Source organism: Chiloscyllium plagiosum, chromosome 39, assembly GCF_004010195.1.
Source record: "Chiloscyllium plagiosum isolate BGI_BamShark_2017 chromosome 39, ASM401019v2, whole genome shotgun sequence".
Taxonomy (NCBI): Eukaryota; Metazoa; Chordata; class Chondrichthyes; order Orectolobiformes; family Hemiscylliidae; genus Chiloscyllium; species Chiloscyllium plagiosum.
In genome coordinates, this window is record NC_057748.1 from 11,872,630 (window position 1) to 11,888,945 (window position 16,316).

The following is a 16,316-nucleotide window of genomic DNA, read 5'->3' on the forward strand; positions in this document are numbered from 1 at the left end:
AGGTAGCTGTGGGAGTCGGTCGGTTTATAGTAAACGTCCGTGTTGATTCGGTCGCCCGAGATAGATATGGAGAGGTCTCTGAAGGGGAGGGAGGAGTCTGAGATGGTCCAGGTAAATTTGAGGTCGGGGTGGAAGGTGTTAGTAAGTTGGATGAACTGTTCAACCTCCTCATGGGAGCATGAGGTAGCGCCGATACAGTCATCGATGTAGTGGAGGAAAAGGTGGGGGGTGGTGCCAGTGTGGCAGGGTGGGAGGAGGTGTAATCTCGGTAGCTGTGGGAGTCGGTCGGTTTATAGTAAATGTCCATGTTGTGTCCGTGTCCTACTGTCAGACCTGTGTGTGTTGCAAAGAATCTTCACTTGGTATCATCTCCAAACTGCCTCCTTCCATTTCCACGTCATTCTCAATCTCTACTTCTAGTGTCGAGAGTGTGGTGCTGGAAAAGCACAGCAGGTCAGACAGCATCCGAGGGGCAGGAAAATCAACGTTTCAGGCAAAAGCGCTTCATCAGACATTGCCATGATTGACCACGTGGGAGGGGAAATGGTGGCCTTTGAAGAAGGAGGCCATCTGGGATTTAATTCTATGGTGGAATTGGTCCTCCTGGGAGCAGATGAAGCAGAGGAATTGGGAATAAGGGATGGCATTTTTACAGGAGGCAGGGTGGGAAGAGATGTAATCCAGGTCGCTGTGGGAGTTGGTGGGTTTGTAGTAGATGCCTCGGGTTAGTCGGTCGCTGGGGAGGGAGGTGTCTGAGATGGTCCAGGTGAATTTGAGGTTGGGGTGGAAGGTGTTGGTGAATTTGTTTCTATCTCAGTTTATCAGCCACTGGACTCCTCACTCCTGTCTCTGTAACACTTCGATCTGTCTGTTCCAATGCTCCCTCTCTCTGGCCTTTCAGCTGACGTCTTCTGTTAACAATGAATACATTGAAAGCTTGTATCTGAACTCCGACACAGTCCTGTTCACTACCATTAGTAAACCATCCTCACCCCCATTGCCTACTTTGGCTCTTGACAGTTCCTGGACTGGGAAAATTCCTCTCCCTGTTTACATAGCGTGTGGTGCAGAGCAGAGTCAATGGTCCAATCCCGATAATGCATGTGCTGGTTCATCGAGACGCTGCCTCCTCAACTTACCTCGTGCTTCTAAAGTGATTATCCATTAGCTGTTCTCAATCAATGAAAGGTTGGTAGATCTTCGTGCGCACACATTGGAGTTTAGAGAAATGAAAGGCAAATCACAAGATTCTTAAGGGGCTTGACAAGGTAGATACAGAGAGGTTGGTTTTCCCTTGTAGCAGAATCTAGGACCAGAAGGCATCACAGAATAAGGGGGTGGCACATTTAAGACAGCGATGAGGATGAATTTCTTCTCTGAGGTTAGTGAATCAGTGGATTTCTTCAATACAAAGGGCTGTTGAGGCTGACTTATTAAGTGTATTCAAGGCTGAGCCAGGCAGATTTTTACTCAGGAAGGGAATCAAGCATTTGGGGCGGGAAAGGCAAGATAGTGAAGTTAGGAATTATCGAGCAGCCATGATTTCATTGAATGATGGAGCGGACTTGATGGGCTGAATGGCTACTTCTGCTCCTACATCTTATCATAGAATTCCGAAAGTGTGGAAGCAGGCCATTTAGCCCATTTGAGTTCACACCGACCCTCCGAAGAGCATCCCAACCCAGGCCCAGCCCTCTACCCTATCCCTGTAACCCTGCATTTCTCGTGGCTAACCCATCTAGCCTACATAGCCCTGGACACGATGGGGCAATGTAGCATGGCCAATCGACCTTAACCTGCACATCTTTGGACTGAGTGGAAACCGGAGCACCCAGAGGAAACCCACGCAGACGTGGGGAGAATGTGCAAACTCCACACAGACAGTCACCCGAGGCTGGAATCAAACCTGGGTACCTGGCGCTGTGAGGCAGCAGTGCTAACCCACTGAGCCATTGTGGTCTAAGATGGGCTGTATCTGCAGGGACACGGTGTACAAAACTTTGGATAAATTGGGGGTGGGAGGGGAGAATGTACCCAATGCTGCCCTTATCCTGACGGCCATCTTGTGTGTGGCTACATCAAGCTGTGCGTGGATCCCCGGTATGCAAATACCAAGTGTCACTACGTACTGAGGTTCCACCTGTCCTCGGTGTTGGGAAGGATGGGCCTGGCCTCGCTGCTATGGAACACTCCAAGTAGTTGGACCGTTCCTGATCACCTGTCCTTTGTGGAGAAATTTGCAAACAGCTTTGACCACCAGTCCATCAGAAAGTGGTCAGCACGTAGTGTCCTTGGGACCCTGTGGGAAAAGGAGAGGGCGGATCCTATCGAGCGGTTCCCTGAGCAGACTGTCAAAGCCATTTGGCAGAATGCCTCCTCACCAGAACTTTCCAACAAGCACCAAGACATGGCTTGGCTGGGGGTGAGAAGAGCATTACCTGTGAGATCCTTCATGCACGCCCGGTCGGTCTGCACCACCACACGCTGCCCTCGAAGCAGCTGCCGAGGGTAGAGACAGTCACACATTTCCTTCCGGAATGTGTCATTGCAAAGGAAGTCTGGAGAAAGATGCAGTGGTGTGTGTTGGGATTCATCCTGAGCAGCTCCATGACATGGGACTCTGCACTGTATGGTCTGTTCCCCGGGATGCACACTGAGACAAACATTGATTGCACTTGGAGGACCATCGACTTGGGGAAAGATGCTCTTTGATCTGCCTGAAACCTGTTGATGTTCTAGTGCAAGGAGTTAACCCTGACCAAGTGTTGCAGACTGGCACATTCCAAGGTCCATGACTACATGCTGAGGGATGCACTGAGGCTTGGGGCAGCTGTCGCTGAGGGGAAAGACCACTGTCTGAGATCTTTCTGCTGAAGGTGAATGAGAGTCCATTCAGTTATCAGACCCTCCTGGTATCTCAAAACATGTAAATACGTACATACGTAACTATACATCCATGCAATGCTGTGCATGAGTAGAATGCCTATGTTTGGCTGAAGGGAATATCTAATTCCAATGTTTTGCTTTGTAAATCTGCAAAAACTGTACAGAACTGTTTCAGTACCGTGCATATGTACATAACAAATGATTTTTTAAAAAATGAATAAAGTATAGTTTTGCAATAAAATAAAAATATGCAAAAAAGGGAAACGATGGGCCTAGTGGGGTTGTCACAAGCCTGTTAAGTGAGAGATCATGCTAATATTCTGGGGACCTGGGTTTGAATCCCACCACAACAAAAGGTGTAGTTTGAATCCATTAAATCTTGAGTTAAGAGTCCAGTGATGACCATAAAATTGCCATCATTTTAAAGAAAATTACTGGTTGGCTCCTATCCTTTAGAGAATTTGCCATCCTTACCTGGTCTGGCCAACACATCACTCCAGGCCCGTAGCAATATGGTTGACTCTCAACTGCTCTCTGAACAATTAGGGATGGGTAATAAATGCTGGCCCAGCAGCGACCCCCATGTCCCAGGAATGAATGAAAATCAAAGACTAACCAGAAGGACCAGTTGCAATGTGTAGGTGATAAAGGGTAGGGACCAGTCTGTTTCTCAGTCCAGAGTTTGTGTCTATATTGAAGTTATTCCTCACACAACACGAGTGCCTTAGGTTTAAAGTAAGGGACAGGAGATTTCGAGGGGACTTGAGGAAGAAATCAGCCTGGGGACTGGCAGTTATCTGTAACTCAATGTCTGAAAGGAACATCCCAGCATTTGGAAAGTATTTGGGTATGTACACAAACTCTCCAGCAGATATTCAGGGTGGTCTTGCGTCTCTGTGCATAGTCTCTCTCTCCATTTGTCTTTCTGTTGTCTCTAATATAACATTGAAATCAGAGACTGCCAGAGAATCTCAGCTGGCAGCATTTGTAGAGGTGAAACAAAGTTAATGTTTCGAGATCAGAATACACATGTGAGTGTGTCACTCTCTCACTCACACTCACACTCACACTCTCACTCTCACTCTCACTCTCACTCACACTCACACTCTCTCTCACACTCTCTCTCACACTCTCGCTGCACTTTCCTCCCTCTCTCGGCTCCACCTTCCCCCTCTCCCACACAAGGGGATACTGATGATCCCGATGTGGGCTGTGGTCAGTTACAGAGAAACTCCGATAGTCCTGTCCACTATCGGAGTAAAAGTCTACCTCGTGGCAGAAATGGTGCATCTCCCTTGTGAGATTCTGATCTCGATATCGGTCAGATTTATTGGATGTTCTGCTGCACCTGACCTTACAAGAGGTCATATGCCAGGGCTTTAAGGAATATCCAACAGCCATCCCAGTAATGTATCCTCCTTTATTCATTGGTAACCATGGGCAGCTTTGGCAATGGTCTTTGAGAAGTCGTTAATGAGTTGCCCCTTGAACGGCTGCAGTCCACATGCTGAAGGTACATCCACTGTCGGCTTGCACCTTCCAGGATCCACACACGGTGGTGATGAAGGAACACTCGTAATTCCAAGTTAGATTAATGCACAGCCGGGTTGGTTGGATATCTGTCCATCTGCTGCCCTTGTCCTTTTGAGGTAGTCGGGTCACGTTGCTAAAGGAGCCTCAGTGACTAGTACAGTGCCTTTTGTACATGGTACATCTTGCAGCCACAATGCACTGGGGTTGTAGGAGGGAAGGTTAAAGATGGTGAATGCTGATCAAATGGGTATCTCTGTTCTGGATGGTGTTGGAGCTGTGCTTATCCAGGCAAGTCGAGAGTATTACTCTACCCTCCTGACTTATACCTTCTAGATAACAGACAAGCTTTGAAGCAACACTTGCTGCAGAATCTCCAGTCTCAAACTTGTTTGTAATTGCTGTATTTCTGAGTGGGGTTGGTTCACAGCTTGTACCTGCTATGGTCCATTTTCAATTTTCGGTTTATGAATGGGAGTTCGGCGGAATTAATTCATGGGCTCATTCCTTCCCCCTGATAATCCTCTTTTTTTCCCCCTCTTTTTAAACTGATAGCAGCCCTTTTGGACACTTAGGGCCCCGTCAACAATGCCCACCTCCTGTGAATGAATTTTAAAATAAAACCTCTGATCCCCGCTTCAGAGATCTGATGAGGGCAACAAAAAGCGAGAGTATGAGAAGCGGGAAGGGAAGGAATAATGCCAGAAATTGGGAAGGTTTTGGAGCCACAATGGGAATAACTAGGGCAACACTCCCTAGCGAACAGACTAGCTAACCTTCTCCCTTTCATTAATTTTTAGGGATCCTGTTCTGACCAAGTTCCACGCATGATGAGCAGCAGCAGAGCGAGTAAAGCACTTAAGGTAAGAGCAGACTAGCTCCCAGTTGAGAGGAAGGGTTTGCGTTCATGTAGCTTTTCACAATAGATACCCACCAATTCTTCTTAGTTAGGCCTACATGTGACTACAGGCCACCTTTTCCGATGCCATGCTCTGCTCCCCATCCCCGATCCATTGAATTGAGCTTTAATTTCTCTCGCGCCAAACACTTTTTGACAACAAATACTATGTGGCACATGTTACCCAAAAGCAAATAGAAGAAGTGAAAAGTTATGTATAATGGGAATTGGGTTGACCCCATGGGAATATTGTATGTGGAGGACAAACAAGGAGTGATTTACTTCTGTTGGAATGTTCCACAATTTGAATGAAGGGAAAGGGATTGGGTTCGATTAGAATTTATTAGCATGGCTTCAGGGGTATCCCTATGTAGAGAGTAGCAGAGCAGTGTCAACCAATGGAATGGAATAGAACAGTAATATATTGTTACTTGTATTTTAACAAAAGTTACAGTGAAAGATGTTTAAGTTGTCAAACTCCGGTGCCTACAGGATGGGTGAAGAGCCTGAAGCTTTCCCAACAGGGGTTGGGGAACATGCGCTGAGAATTGTCCCCCCTCAGTTAGATGTGTGAGATGACATTTTAGCTGGGATGCTTCAGTTAAATAAAAGTAAGATGCTTGAAATCCTAAAAAAAAATGCCAGGGATCCGCGGTTGGTCAGGCAGTACCAGGTGAAGAGAGAAAAGGAGTCAATATTTCAAGGCTGATATAACTCTTCAGAGGTTGGGGTTGTCGGGTTGAACAGATAAAGTAGTGGAGTTTAGACGAATGGGAGGGAGGGATGATCTTATTGAAGTATTGGTTACTGAGGGGCCCTGACAGACTCGATGCTGAGGTAACGTTTCCCCAGTTGGTGCACACTACAGCTTGTGGAGACAGTGTAAGAACAAAAGATCTTGCATTTAAGACTGAAAGGAGGGGAATATGGCTTTCTCCCCCCTCATTCTCTAGCCCCAGAAATGGTGTAGGCTGGGTCATTGAATTGGGGCTGAATGTGAGAAGTTTTTGCTTGACGTTCGTATGGGTTAGGGGGCTAGCGTCAAAAAGTGTGGTGCTGGAAAAGCACAGCCAGTCATGCAGCAACCGAGGAGCAAGAGAATCGATGTTTCGGGCATGAGCTCTTCACCAGGAATGAGGAAGCTTCACATTCCTAATGAAGAGCTCATGCTCGAAACGTCGACTCTCCTGTTCCTCGGATGCTGCCAGACCTGCTGTACTTTTCCAGCAGCCTGCTTTTTGACTCTGACTCCCTAGCATCTGCAGTCCTCCCTTTCTCCTGCGTTAGGGGCTTGGCAGGAAACTGTGTGGGGGCCACGACCACATCAGTTACCACCTTAAGTGGCAGAATGGACTCAAAGGGCCGAGTGGCCAATGTTAGACATATTTCATAGTGCATTCATAGAGATGTACAGCATGGAAACAGACCCTTGGATCCAACTCGTCCATGCCGACCAGATATCCCCACCCAATCTAATCCCACCTGCCAGCACCCAGCCCATTTTAAAATGTTGCAATTGTAGTATCCTCCACCACTTCCTCTTGTCTATTTACCCTAAATATGCTTCTCATGATTTTATAAACCTCTATAAAGTCACCCCTCAGCCTCCGATGCTCCAGGGAAAACAGCCCCAGCATATTCAGCCTCTCGCTATAGCTCAAACCCACCAACCCTGGCAACATCCTTGTAAATCTTTTCTGAACCCTTTCCAGTTTCACAACATCCTTTCGATAGGAAGGAGACCAGAATTGCACGCAATATTCCAAAAGTGGCCTAACCAATGTCCTGTACAGCTCCAACATGACCTCCCAACTCCTGTACTCAATACACTGACCAATAAAGGAAAGCATATGAAACGCCGCCTTCACTACCTGCGACTCTACTTTCAAAGTAGAGGGGGGAGGGCCATAAAAAAAGCACTACAAATGGAGATAAATGCACACAGGAATTGGATAGATTAGATATTCCCTACTATAATAGTATTTCAGAGGTTGCTATGTCTATGACAGTGAGCCATTGCCTTTTACTGTTGGTATAGTTGTACACTCTGCATCTTTCTGTACCCAGAGGGAAAAGCCAATTTTCCAAAAATTAGGAATAATTGGAAATTACAAAATGTTATGGCACAAAAGTTGGCCATTTGGCCCACTGTGTACCAGTATGAACATATTGGATGTATTAGAGCTTCATTTTGACTAGTCTCTCAGAAACCATAAAATTCTAACTGGACTAAACCAGACAAATGCCGGAATGAAGTTCCTGATGACAGGGGAGTTCAGATCCAGGGGGCCAGACTCTAAGGATATGGAGTAGCCATTTGAGAACTGAGATGAGGAACTTCTTCATCCACAGAGGGGTGAGCCTGTGGAATTCTCTGCCACAGAAAGTGGTTGAAGGCAAAACATTTAAAGTTAGATAGATATAATGTTCAGGGCCAAACCGATCAAAGGGCCTCGGGGAGAAGGGGGGGAAGTGGGAACACAGCACGGTGGTTCAGTGATTAGGACTGCTGCCTTACAGCACCATGGACCTGGGTTCGATTCCAGCTTTGGGCGACTGTCTGTGTGAAGTTTGCATGTTCTCCCTATGTCTGTGTGGGTTTCCTCCAGGTGCTCCGGTTTCCTCCCACAGTCCAAAGATGTGCAGGTTAGGTGGATTAGCCATGCTCAATTGCCCATAATGTTCAGGGATGTGTAGTTTAGATGCATTGGTCAGAGGTAAATAATAGGGTATGGGAATGGGTCTGGGTGGGTTACTCTTTGGATGGTCGGTGTGGACGTGTTGGGCTGAAGGGCCTGTTTCCACACTGTAGGGATTCTATGATATTTATGAGGGGACTGAGTTGGATGATCAGCCATATTCACATGGAATGGTGGAGCAGGGCCCAATGGGTCTACTCCTGCTCCTAATTTCTAAGTTTCTATTCACAGATTTTACTGTCTTTTTGTTCTGGGTAGCAAGTTTGACACAGCTGAGTGGCTTGCAGGAGTATCCCAGAGGGCACTTAAGAGTGGGTTTGGAGTCACGTGTTGGCTAGACCAGGTAAAGAGGAAGATTCCCTTAACCCAAAGAGTGCCAAGGAACCAGGATGTGTGTTTCTGATAACTCTGTAGTTTCATGATTATTACTTAAGCGACCTTTCTAATTTCATCTTTTAAAAATTGAATTAAAATTGCCTGTAGTATGATTTGAACTTTGGTTTTAGGCAGAGCTCCTGTAACAGAGTGGTAGTGTCAGGGGAGCCTGGGATCAAGTCCCACCTGCTCCAGAGGAGTAATTACATCTCTGAATTGGTCGATTAGAAAATATCTTGAAGTTATTTCTGCGGGGAATGAGTCCAGCCTCTAGATAGCTAGTCCAATAAAGTAGCCACTATGTTGTACCATTCCTCTCCATTGGATAGACACTTGAACTGGAGATTTCCAAAGGTTTGTAAATCTTTGAGTGAAGAGATTTCTCCTCATCAGTACCAAATGGCTGACCCCTTTCTTAAGATGTGTTTTTTTTCTAAATTTTCCATTTGAAGCATGCTTACTTTATTTGCCAGTATATGTTCCACAAACTGACATCAATCAAGTTTAACTGTTTATCTTGTGCCCTGGAGATGTACACCTCACTTGTGTATGTATAAAGGTAAAATGTTTTCCAACTTTCGCCCCTTTTTTGATTTTGGTCTGCAAAACACAAATTTTGTGTGTTTTCTCCTGGGAGCACAGGAGATCCCTCTTCTTTGCAGGTGACAGGGTGGCTCAGTGGTTAGCACTGCTGCCTCACAGTACCAGGGTCCCAGGTTTAATTCCAGCCTTGGGACAACTGTCTGTGTGGAGTTTGCACATTCTCCCTGTATCTGTGTGTGTTTCCTCCTGGATGCTCCGGTTTCCTCTCACAGTCCAAAGATGTGCATGTAAAGGTGCATTGGCCATGGGAAATTGCCCCATACTGTTCAGGGATATATATGTATATATATATTAGCCATGGTTACAAAACCAATGCATGGTTGCAGGGATCGGGTGAGAGGAGCTGAGTCTGGGTGGGATGCTGTTCAGAGGGTTGGTGCAGAACTGATGGGCTAAATGGCCTCTAGCTGCATTGTAGAGATGCATGATTTGAACCTTAGCACGTACTCAGCCTGACTTAGTAGGTCCAATGTGAAGGTTAGATGGATTAGCCATGGTAAATGTGGGGTTACAATGATGCTTTTTGGAGGGATGGTACAGACTCAAAGGGCCAAACGGTCTCTTTATGCATTATAGGAATTCTATGATTTGAACATATTTTGCACATACTCAGACTGAGTCCTGTGTCCTGGGATGTGCAGGTTAGGTGGATTAGCCATGGGGAATAGAGCGATGTGGGCCAAATGTTGGCAAATTGGACTAGATTAATTTGGGATATTGTTCGGCATAATTGAGTTGGACTGAAGGGTCTGGTTCCGTGCTATACATCTCAATAGTAGAATGGGATGTTCTTTTGGAGGGTCAGGGCAGACTCTATGGGCAGAGCAGCCTCTCTTCACCAGGTGGGGATTCTCTGATTTCAGCCTTAGCGCTCTCCACCCTTCAGGCATTCTGCCTGTATTCCTGATGAAGGGCTTTTGCCCGAAATGTTGATTTTCCTGCTCCTCGGATGCTGCCTGTACTGCTGTGCTTTTCCAGCACCACTCTAATCCAGAATCTGGTTTCCAGCATCTGCAGTCATTGTTTTTACCACGTGTTCAAACAGACTGAGTCCAGTGTCCAGGGATGGGTGACTGGCCATGCTAAACGCAGAGGGATGTTGCAGACTCGATGGGCCGGGCGGCCTCTTTCCGGCCCGGCAGAGATCCTATGGGGTATTTTTTTTTAACACGGCTGTGATTTTCTCCTTGCAGATTAAGAGGGAGTCAGGTGAGAACACCCCAGTGCTGATGGACCAGGAGCTGGTCTCGATGTCCGTGAGGGAGCTGAACCACCATCTGCGCGGCCTCTCCAAGGACGAGATCCTGAACCTGAAGCAGCGGCGACGGACCCTGAAGAACCGCGGCTACGCGGCCAGCTGCCGGGTGAAGCGGGTGACGCAGAAGGAGGAGCTGGAGCGCCAGAAGGCCGAGCTGGAGCAGGAGGTGGAGAAGCTGGCCGCTGAGAACGCTGGCATGAAGACTGAGCTCGACGCCCTGCGCTCCAAGTACGAGGCGCTGCAGAGTTTTGCCAGGACGGTGGCCTGTGGGCCCATCACCCCCACCAAGGTCAACACCACCAGCGTCATCACCATCGTGAAATCGTCCAACTTCTCCTCGCGCTAGCCTTCAGGCTGGTGCCATCTTGCTTTTGTTTAAGCAGAAGGGCCACTGTCCTTGGGGTTGGGTGGGTGGGATTGTGGGGGGAGGGCAATTTCCACGGCCTACAAGGTTTAAGGGCCTTTTTGCTTCCAGAACAACTTCCGAGTCGAGGTTTACATGGCACAATGTTTTTGTTCTCTTTCTCCTCCTTCTTCTTCTTCTTCTCCTCTCTCTCTCCTCTCTCTCTCTCCTCTCTTTCTCCTCTCTCTCCTCTCTTTCTCTCTCTCTCTCTCTCTCTTTCCCCTGACTATCCTGAACAGATGTTGCTGCCATCACAGGGAGGTCAATGGCAGCTCATTTGATCTGGGGTCTGGGGTGGTGGAGGGGTCATGGGGAAAAGCCCAACGCTGTGAACGTGAGGAGTGTCTTTACTGGAATGGAATCCCAAGGTTAGCCAATAACTTTCAGCGCAGGCTCGCTCGGCCTCTGCCTACTACCCCGGCCCTGCCCCAGGGCAAAGGCCAGTGGTTGGTCGGAAACTAACCGACTGGGGTTTCATTCTTTTTTTTTGAGGCGCACGAGGCCAGTAATGTGTCATTCATAAGTCTTACTGGTCCCTCATTCCAGGGCCACGTGTGATAAAGGAGAATGCCAGAATCACATGGTCACTAGTGAAGAATGTCCCTTCACCGGAACATGGTACAGGAGATTGCCATTCAGCCCTTCGATCTGTGCTGTCTTTCAGTCTTTGAAACTACTTCCCTCCAAAGGGTAGTAGCCTATTGCTAGACTGTTAATCCAGGGGAGCCGGGTTCAAATCCCACCACAGCGGATGGTGGAATTTGAATTCAATAAAAATCTGGAATTAAGCGTCTAATAATTGTCTATCTTTGTAAAAACCCTCACCGGGTTCACCAAAGTCCTTTTAGGGAAGGAATTCTGCCATTGTTACCTGGTCTGGCCTCATGTGACTCCAGACCCACAGCAATGTGGTTGACACTGAACTGCCCTCTGGGTAATTACAGATGGGCAATAAATACTGGCCATCCTGTGAATGAAATAAATTTCAAAAACACATCTTTAAATATTTTTAAGGAAGCGATAAATTCTTGATTTTCAAGGGGATGGAAGATTATCAGAGGGTTTGTGGGGTGGATTTGAGGTTAAAATCAGATTGGCCAGGATTTTATTGAATGGCAGAGCATACTTGAAGGGCTGAATGGCCTACTCATGTCCATAAGTTAATGTTTGAGCTCACTCCACACGTGCGCACGCACACATACATCAGCCTTTCCAATATCAGCACTAATGTCTTTGGTTAACAAAACTCTGTTGATCTCGGATTTTAAAATTGACAACTGACCTAGTCTCAACAGAAGCGAAGGACCTGATAATGTGAACCTTACTGCTTTATAAAAAAAAATGTATATGCTGTAGCTAGCTGATCTCCAGCGTGTTTTTGGGAACCCAACCCTCCCCACCAGCACCTCTCCCTCCCTTGTTAAAGCCACGATAGTGCTTTTCAGAACTGGGCAGTTTTTCCATTTGGCACATATGGTTTCCAAACAGTGAATCCCCGATGACAATGGCTCTTTTGAGGGGCAGGCAAGTCTAAAATGTAACTTTAATGAGCTAAAACCTCACCTGTGCTTGTAACTGTGTGTGTGTGTGAAGTTCTCTTTTTGAAGTAGCAGGCCCGGTTTTGATTTGACGGGCAGGCTGTTGCCATGGAGCTGCGTGTATAAACTGAGGACAGGTAGGCCCCACTGGGATATTTGTTGTCCTAATCGTTTCCTTGTGTAAATGCCTCTTCTTTGTCTTAATTAGAGGACTTAATTTATGGTATTTTATGTAAAACAGAGTGAGAAAAACAGATAAACATGGCTGCTTCTGGTGACCGGAAGTGACCTCATTGCTCATTCAGAAAATAAGAGCAAACCCCTTCCATTTTGTCTTCACCTTCAGTTGCTGGGAATAGAACGGAGTGGAAAATGAAACTGACCACATCTCCTTAGCAGTTTGTAGTGGATACCAAGAAATGGTGATTGGCAAGATATCAACATGCCAAGAAAGTCAATCCATTGGAATTTGATGCTATTTGGTTGTGTGAGCTACTAGCAGAGGCAATGCCAGCTGCTGAGAGGCTAGTGTGAGCTCTCGTTCCCCCTCAGAACAAGGAAAATACGAGCCATTTTGTCAGAAACCAAAACAGAAATTGCTGGAAAACCTCAGCCGGTCTGGAAGCATCAGCAGAGAGAGAAAGCAGAGTGAGTTAACATTTCGGGTCCAGTGACCCTTCTTCAGTTAACACTGACTTCTCTCCGTGGCTGCTGCCAGTCCTGTGGTTTTCCAGTGATTTGCGGTTTTGTTCCTGATTTCCAGCATCCACCGTTCTTTCGGTTTGTTGTTACGTGAGAGTTCACTTTTTGTAAATCTCAACCTGGGCCACTTTTGGGCCTTGAGCGCTCCCAGTTTGGTTGTATTGGGTATGGGGAGGCATTGGCAGTAGCTGGAGGGGGTCAAATTTACAATCACGAGATGACTTCAAAGGGGAAAGGGGGACGTTTGTGTCCTGTTGGTGAGAAAAGATAACCGTAATTATAATTGCACACGTACAAATTATGCAAAGGAAGGTGGATGCTAAAATAAGCCATGCGGTGAATTTGGACGACAAAAGTGTGACAAGAAAGTAGTGCGGGATTGACGATGTTAGTGGTTTGCACTAATCCCAGACTCTATAGTATTGCTAACTTTGGTCTCCCTTCGTTATACACGTTCACATAAGCCTTGCAGGGCAATCCGACTGTATAAATTAGGTACTGGAAAAGCACTGCAGTTCAGGCTGCCTGACCTGCTGTGCTTTTCCAACACCACACTGTCAACTCTGATCTCCAGCATCTGCCGTCCTCGCTTTCTCCTGTATAAGTTAGATATTCAGGGATAATATCCAGTTCCTGCATGTAAACACCAGACTGAAAATGGAAGGATTGGAAGAATTCGGGCCAACCAGGCGATGTGTCTCCCCACTGGAAGAGGGGAAGGCTGTTACAGCTCAGTGAGTAAGCAGACCATCGGGCCCAGTATTGAACCGGACAGCTTGTGGTTCACAGCCCAGCTGCTGCAGGTATCATTGACATGGCAGGAGGGGTTACAGTCCATCATCAAAACTCACATCTGGTGCCTCAATGGCAAGAATTAGCCCCATATTTTCTGAAACAGCAAGCCGTTGACTTTTATCCCATAGTCCCCTTAACTTGAATATCCACCCTCTCCAAGGGGCTCTGCATCGTCAAAAGCAGGTGTGCCTCAGTGACCTCCTTGTGTGTGGGGGATAATTTTTGGCACTCCCCCCCACCCCCCCCACCTCATTGCCTAACACCAACAGCCCTCCAACTCCCATGCTCTCCAACGCCAATACCCACTTCCCCCAAACACTCGCTGCACCAATGCTAATGCTCACACACCCCCATGTCAACACCCAGCCCCTAATGCCAACACACATCCTCCAACACTCCACTAATGTCAACACCCCCAACCACACACAGACCCCAACCCAGCCCTGACCTGACCAGACCAGCCTCGAGGATTGGCCCCTGTCATTGTTGGTCAGTGCTGACTGTGCTTTAGCTGCTGTTCACTCTCTGTCAGCATCACAGTGAGACTTGAGGCCATTAGCCCACCGGCTCAGAGCAAGGTGAACAATTTGGTGCTGGGTCTTGGATGGACCACCGCAGAACTCCAACCAGCTCCTGGCTGGAAAAATGTTAAGCCTTCTGTGTTCGAAGGGGTTTCCCTGCCACTGCCCCCCACCAACTTGAGTTGAAAATCAAATCTTTTGTGAGGCGTGTGTGTGTGGAGCTACTCCATTTACAATAGGAGCAGCACCAGGCCGTTTGGCCCTTTGAGCCTGGTCTGTCGTTCGCTTTGATTGTGACTGATCTCTGGCCTAACCTCCACTGTCCTGTGCAGTTCTCTGTGAGGTCTCCATCTCACTGTAGCCCAGCTTCTACAAGCCCTGGGGGGTAGAGAATTCAAAAGATTCATGCTCCCTGTGAGTGAACATTAAATATTTGCCTCTCTAGGAAGCTTCTGGATGTGCAAAGTATTTTTGCTTTTGGATGGACGGTGGCTCATATGTGGAGTGAACTGCCAGAGGAAGTGGTAGATGCAGGTACAGTTACAACATTCATAAGACATTTGGGCAGGTCCATGATAGGAAAGGTTTAGTGGGATATGGGCCATGTGCAGGCGAGCGGGGCTAGTGCAGTTTGGGAATGTGGGTTGGTATGGACAAGTTGGACCGAAGGGTCTGTTTCTGTATTGCATTGCTCTGTAGGTCCAGTGGCAAAGCTGCAGAAGGAAAGTAATAGTGACTTGTATCTATATGGCTGAGGTACGACTTGAATATGGGGGCAGGCACTTGGCTGGGCAGACTGGGTGGTGGGGGGGAAAGCTGTAGACCTTCCAGGACATGCATGGAGGAAATACCCCTCAAAGGGGCATGTTTATTCTGAGGGGGGAGTTGCACTGGAGGAATATTGTAGCTGGGATGTGTAAGTCGACATGTGGTATTGTGTAGGTTTGGTTTGGTTTGGTTTGGTGATGAGTTTGTTCAAGTCTTTGAGAGGTTTGGAGTTGGAGGTTTGCAGAAAGGAGAGAGAGAGAGATGGAGGGAGGGAGAGAGAGAGAGAGAGAGATGAGTGTTCCAGCCATCAAACAAGCCCTGTGGACTAGTGAGGGAGATCTGCACGATCTGATTCCTGTTGACCCATTATGGTGGGGTGGGGATCAAAAAGAAAGTGTTGTGTTTTTTCTCTCTTTTCCCCCTCCCACCCCCCCCCCCCCCCCCCACCAACCCCTTGATCGTTTACCCTGAAGTGAACAACATCAAGCCAGATTAACAGGGCCTCCAGATATTTCTGAGACTTGCCTGTATAAAGTGTTCAAAAGATGAGTCATTGGCCAGGAAGTACTAGGGATATGACAAGCATCTCCTAATATTCCAAATATTTTGTAGTGAAGATTGCCTTAGTTATTTCTCTCTTTGTTTTGTTGTTTCATTTACGTAGCACCTTTTGTAACTTCTGGGCATTCCTAAAGCCCTTTTGCAGTCAGTGAGGTCGCTATTGTGAAGTGTGGCATAGCAAGCTCGCAGTGGTCAGATAATCCTATCCCTTTTTTTTTTTCCTTCTTGCATGGGATGTTGGTTGAGGGGTAAATATTGGACTGGGGGCACCAGAGGAAAATCCACTTCTTCAGAATGGATCCACAGGATTTTTTTTATTCAGCCCCCTGAGAAAGTGGACAGGGTGGTGCTTGAACATCACCTCCCAGTGGCAGGACCCCTGACGGTGTAGCACTCCCTCAGTATGGCACGATGTTTCACAAGTGTTCACAGAGCATGGGTTCCCCACTAATCTGGCAACGATCAACTCTAAAAGATGAAAGGAATTTTGTCAAGGTTTTGAGTGTTAAAGTGATTAAAACAGCCCCTGCCTTTTAAACAAATCACAACAGGGGGCCAAGTCAGATTTTTTTTTAAAATGTTGGTTAACGTTTGCTGGTGAGTTGAGGATAGGTATAATGGATCCCAAACAGGATGAGCTGGGCAAAATATTGTCTTTGGATCGGAATTGTACGTCTGAGTGTTATGCCTGGCTCGAAGGTTTGTGTGTTTTAATGGATTGGTATGCTGTGAATATGGCCAGATGTCTTTATGTACTTGTCAGAGGTTGCTGCTTAGTG

The 16,316-nt window shown here is 47.1% G+C and overlaps 1 protein-coding gene across 3 annotated transcripts in view; it reads left to right on the forward strand.

Annotated features, from left to right (window-relative positions):
- The window catches only part of LOC122542244 (transcription factor MafK-like), a 65,082-nt gene extending 49,196 nt beyond the window's left edge, over positions 1-15,886 (forward strand). For 2 of the 3 annotated variants that reach the window (XM_043679779.1, XM_043679781.1), the window contains 2 exons: positions 5,217-5,279; positions 10,185-15,886. In XM_043679779.1, coding sequence (XP_043535714.1) covers positions 5,244-5,279; positions 10,185-10,595 — 447 coding nt within the window. In that variant the 5' untranslated portion in view covers positions 5,217-5,243 and the 3' untranslated portion in view covers positions 10,596-15,886. The remainder of the gene's footprint in view (positions 1-5,216; positions 5,280-10,184) is intronic. The other variant, XM_043679782.1, reaches the window with a different exon arrangement.
- Positions 15,887-16,316: the final 430 nt, after the last annotated feature.